The 5,338-nt window shown below is 43.6% G+C and overlaps 1 protein-coding gene across 6 annotated transcripts; it reads left to right on the forward strand.

The window, feature by feature from the left end:
* The first annotated feature begins 480 nt into the window (after positions 1–480).
* LOC147898651 (pentatricopeptide repeat-containing protein At2g33680-like) lies at positions 481–4,682 on the forward strand. Of its 6 annotated transcripts, none has more exons than XM_087379505.1 (5): positions 481–850; positions 1,005–1,387; positions 1,524–1,632; positions 1,731–1,909; positions 2,052–4,682. In XM_087379505.1, the coding sequence occupies exons 2-5, from the start codon at positions 1,347–1,349 to the stop codon at positions 4,579–4,581; spliced, it is 2,859 nt and encodes a 952-aa protein (XP_087235631.1). In that variant the 5' UTR covers positions 481–850; positions 1,005–1,346; the 3' UTR covers positions 4,582–4,682. The 6 variants fall into 6 exon arrangements, with proteins under 6 accessions (XP_087235631.1, XP_087235630.1, XP_087235634.1 ...); XM_087379504.1 differs by having other exon boundaries at positions 481–845; XM_087379508.1 differs by having other exon boundaries at positions 481–845; positions 2,097–4,682.
* Positions 4,683–5,338: the final 656 nt, after the last annotated feature.

The raw sequence follows: 5,338 nt of genomic DNA on the forward strand, positions 1-5,338 counted from the left end.
GTGTTTACTTCATCAATTCAATAATTAATATAACGATGGAGTTATCATTCAGAACAATAAATTAACAACATACTATCCACATGTGAATAGGTTAGGCTAAAGCAACAAACAAGGTTTTGAAGATGATCCTCCACGAGGCAGTGAATGAGCACTTAAATGATTGGGATCACCAATTACAAAAGGCACTCTGGGCCTAGCAAATGACATTCAAGGTCACAACGATGCATACCTCATTCCACTTGGCCTTTGGCCTTAAATCAGACATACCAATAAAACCCTTTGCATCAAGCCTAAGGGTGGTGAATGGCCAAGAGGAAGCTATCCTGAAGGGACTAGACAAATTGATCACAATTAATAAAATCAAGCTGAGGATAGACTGGATGCAAGGTGTAATCCAACAAAAAAGGTAGGCATGGCATGATCACCACATCAAGAAATGAGCCCTAAAAGATAGCATGCTCATAATTGCATGGTGCTTCATTGGGAGGAATGAAGCAAAGTTTACAACATTGGGACCGTACCAAATCAAAAAATGCATTATGCTGGCATAGTCACTCTGACGCATCTAGAAGGTAGTGGACGATCTAATGCCTAACTGGAGAGTGCCAAATCCCGTCTCCAGTGGGGCGTTGAGACGCTAGGAATGGGCGTGGCATCGAAGGCGGGAACGGTGCAGGCGCTTGGCAATTCGCCCGATTCCTAGCATTTTTTGGCACTGACGCTCGCACGGGAATGCTCTCTAAGCTTGTATATAAGGGTAGAGACACACCGTCACGAGCGCCAAAAACTTCGTGGCACTGTCTGGCATGGGCACACCCATTACACACCGGCTCTCGGATGGCAAGGTGAGGTAAATTGCACAATGAAATCACCATGCCATCAATTAAATTGCACAATGAAAGTTTTTAATTGCTGTGAGAATTTCAAAAACGATGGGCATGGAAATACCAACTTGGGCGCTGGTGTAAAGCAAGATTCTGTTGTGCATGTTTTCATTTGTGTAGCTCACTCAGTCTTGTGGGCAACATTCGATGTTGAAAGTCCGGGCATGAGGATTATTGATTGTATATGTCGAAGGAAATTTGAGAGAAAGAGAGAGACCCATGGCGGTGAGAATTGAAGCTATGGGTTGTTCACCAACAGCGATGAAAATCAAGCTATGGATGAGGGTTCAGGTTGTCGAGAAGAAAAATGCAGCAATAAAGGCTACGGAGCAACCAAATCGAATCGAGTTATGGAGCGAAAATCGAGCTGTCGAGGAACCACATCGTTAGATCTTCTCTTATCAGCCCAGACCTCCTCCTGTTCCCTTTCTCCAATTTTTGTGGGCATCTGTTCCATCCGTGATGCTTTCGCTGCAGGTTGCTGGAGCTGGAAGAATGACATGGTACACGACTGTGGTTTGGAACAGACTCTCAGATGTTGAGGATTGCCTGTTTAGTAATTGTACTGATTCTCGTTAGTGATTGCCCAACAGTTGGAACATCCTTTCCATTTCTCTTTTAACACTCAGACATGCACAGGTGCTTGGGAATGAGGCCAGTAGTAACAGCCGGATTGAGCAAGCAAGAACTGTTATGGTGGGAGCTTTTCCTAAACCATCTGCAGTGTTGGAGCAACCGGTGTATAAAGGTGAGCTCGTTTGCTAAGAAAAGGAAGTGTCGTTCCATATCGTAAATCATTAGCGCTTTGGTAGCTTAGCCTCTGAGCTGTTAAAGGATGCCCTACAGAAAACTTGGGAATATTTAGACGTCTCAACGAAGGAGGGCCTACTCGGTGCTTGTAGTCTGAATGAAGGAGACGTAGTAAGCTCGAGCCAGCCTAAAGCGCACATGATTTCCACTGCAAGCCCACAGCATCTCCTAGACGTTGGTGGAATTCAGGAGAGTAAAGTTGCGGAATCTGCTAGGTATTGTTTTATATGACCCGTAATGCGACTCTGCAGCTATTCGCCAAGCAAATCCGTTACTTGTGTCACCTTTTTTTCCTTTATAGATTATTAGATTTTGCAAACATATTCTGTCATTGTCTTGATATACTTGCACCGCCAGGGTGGCTGGTAATGGTCACCCTTTTGTTTCTGTTGAAGATCTCAGAAAGTTATGTCAGAAGGAAGGGTTGGACGTGGCAATTCACACCCTAGGCCTCATGCGTCAGGGAGGGTCGCACATATCCAGGGACTTGGTATATGACCTTCTGCAAGGATGTACTAAAACAAAAGACCTGATAGCTGGCAGGCAAGTGTATTCTCTCATGATCAGTATTGGACTCGATTCAATCGCTTATTTGGGAGATCACCTTATCCGCCTGTTTGCCTTATGTGGAAGCTTGCTTGAAGCAAAAGAGGTGTTTTGCAAGATCTCAAAACCAACTTCATATACGTGGAATGCCATTATTTCAGCACATGCTGAACTTGGCGATAGTGAGACGGCTGTGGAACTCTATTGCAAAATGCAGGACAGGGGTTTCCAGCCAGATACATTCACATTTCTGGGTACTTTGAAAGCCTGTGGCATCGTAGGAACCATTCAGCCAGGAAGGCTGGTACATGAACAGATCATCAGAAGCGGGCTTGAATCAGGAGTAGTTATTGGGAGCACACTTGTTGACATGTATGCCAAATGTGGCAGTCTGGAGGAGGGTCACAAGGTGTTTGACACACTGCCGCATCGAAATGCAGTGTCATGGAATGCAATGATTGCAGGATACACTCAGCATGGCAACGGGTGTCTGGCTTTTGAACTCTTCGAAGAGATGCAAAACGAGGACATAAAACCAAACAAAGTTACATTTTCATGCATGTTGAAAGCCTGTGGTAGTATGCGTGCCATTGAAAAGGGTAGATCAATACATAATCAGTTAATCGGGAGTGGGCTGGAATTAGATGCAATTATTTGGAGCACTCTTGTTGACATGTATGCCAAATGTGGAAGCCTGGAAGAAGGCCGCACTGTCTTTGATGAATTGCCGTATCGCAATGTGGTGTCATGGAATGTAATGATTGCTGGATATGCCCAGCATAAGAAGGGTCTTCTTGCTCTTGATCTTTTTGAAAAAATGCAACACGAGGGTACAAAGCCAGACAAAGTCACATTTTCTAACGTCGCAAAAGTGTGTGGCAGCTTAGGAGCCATAGAGCAGGGCAGGCTTGTGCATGAACAAATCTCCAAAAGTGCACTTGATGCGGATGTGATCATCGGGAACACTCTAATAGACATGTATGCCAAATGTGGGAGCCTAGAGGAGGCTTGTAAAGTGTTTGATGGAATGCCAAGTCGAAATGTGGTATCATGGAGTGCGATGATCACAGGACATGCCCAGTGTGGGGATGGTTATATTGCCCTTGAACTTTTTGAAAAGATGCAGCAGGAGGGCATAAATCCACACAAGGTTTTGTACTCATGCATCTTGAAAGTGTGTGGCACCCTAGGAGAGATTGGGCAGGGTAGGCAGATACATGAGCAGCTTCTAAAATATGGATTTGAAATGGATTTGGTTATTGGGAACACTCTCATAGATATGTATGCTAAATGTGGAAGCCTAGAGGAGGGGCACATAGTGTTCAATGAACTGCCAGATCGAGATGTGGTCTCCTGGAATGCAATGATTGCAGGTTATGCACAGCATGATGTTAATGTTCTGTGTGCGCTTGAACTGTTCCAAAAGATGCAATCGGAGGGTGTACAGCCAAACAAAGTCACACATTCATGTGTTTTGAATGCATGTGGCAGCATAGGAGCCTTGGAGCAGGGTAGGCTGATACATAACGAAGTTATCAGAAGTGGACTGGACTTGGATGTAATTCTTGGGAGCAGCCTGCTTGACATGTATGCCAAATGTGGGAGCTTGGAGGAGGCTCATAAAGTGTTCCTGGAATTGCCAAGACAAAATGTGGTGCCGTGGAATGCATTGATTGCAGGATATGCTCAGCATGGCAATTACACTTTGGCAAGACAATGCTTTGAGGACATGCAACGAGAAGGTCTGAAGCCAGATGATAGAACGCACACCAGCATTCTTGCTGCCTGCAGTCACATGGGCAAAGTGGAGGAAGGCCATCAATACTTTAAATCACTGAAAGAAGAGCATGGGATTGTGCCCAGCCTTGAGCACATCAACTGCATGGTTGGCCTTCTTGGATGTGTAGGATGCATGAACGAGGCAGAGGAGTTGCTGCAAACAACCCCGGCCTTAGCCAATGTCTCTTTATGGAGATCTTTGCTTACTTCCTGTAGAAGATATGGCAACCTGGAGCTAGGAAGAGAATGCTTGAATCAAGCTGTCCACCTGGTTCCAGACAGTGCCACTGGGTATACTCTCATGTCAAATATCTGTGCAGACCAGCAAATGTGGGAGGACGTCCAGAAATTACAAGAGATGAGAAAATGTGCTGGTGCATGGAAGAAACCTGGGAAGGCCTGGGTTGAGTCTAAGAACACTGTGCACGAATTCATTGTGGGAGACAAAACTCATCAAGATAGTAATAAGATCTATGCGAAGTTAAGTAGATTAAGAAGAACAATGAAGGAAGGGGGATATGTGCCGCAGGTAACCTTGGTGTTAGATCCGGTATCAAATTAGAGTTGAAGGGAGTAGAGTTTGAGAAATTACCCATTTCTGTCTAGAGGTACATTTCAATGTGCAGAGTTTTTAAAATTTTGAAAGCCTCTATGAATTGTAGCATGGTTGATACGTTTGGTTGCCCCTTACGAAGCAAAGATGCCTGGCTATGGCCTTTAATGTGCAGTCATATATATATGTTCTTTTGAAGGTTGGTTTGTCTTCACACACCTATTATTCTATGATGTTGAGTCTATTGTATGCCTTCACACGCCTATTATTTATTATGTTCTTGCATCTATTATTAGGCATGCACACCACAGAAGGGTTTTGCTTCTTTTTGGTAACTTTGTGTGCACTAGTAGTTACCTCAGCATCTAATGAGTTACTTTGAAGTGTAACTAAGATTGTGTCATATTCTTTTCTACATTTGTCAATGTGAGTAATAAGGAATCCTAGGTAGTGTATAAAGACTCCTTTCTTTTATATTGGAGAATGATTGTGGGAGTTCAATTAAGCAACTAGAACAGAACATTTGTAGTTACTTTTTGCTATAGATGGAAGTCGCATATTTAATGACTACTCAATTTATCATCTCCAATGAGAGACAGATGCCCTTTTTGTGATAATGTACTGCATCTTCGTAATATACGTACTACGAATGTATCGTATTGCATTGCTGATTTCTATTCTCGATACATTAAAGCTACTTAACAAACTAGTTGTTTTGCTTAGTGGCAAGTGCTATTCTTTTGCTTGCAATTTAACAGACCTACAC

This window comes from Dipteris shenzhenensis, chromosome 9 (assembly GCF_047967505.1).
Source record: "Dipteris shenzhenensis isolate YYH24624 ecotype China chromosome 9, Dip_SZ_1.0, whole genome shotgun sequence".
NCBI classification, from domain to species: Eukaryota; Viridiplantae; Streptophyta; class Polypodiopsida; order Gleicheniales; family Dipteridaceae; genus Dipteris; species Dipteris shenzhenensis.

Excerpts from the sequence above, each read along its gene's own strand:
- LOC147898651 (XM_087379505.1), top strand. The coding sequence starts at position 1,347 with ATGCTTTCGCTGCAGGTTGCTGGAGCTGGAAGAATGACATG. Across the intron at positions 1,633-1,730 it reads GGAGCAACCGGTGTATAAAG|AAAACTTGGGAATATTTAGA; the intron begins GTGAGCTCGTTT and ends GATGCCCTACAG. Across the intron at positions 1,910-2,051 it reads AAAGTTGCGGAATCTGCTAG|GGTGGCTGGTAATGGTCACC; the intron begins GTATTGTTTTAT and ends TTGCACCGCCAG.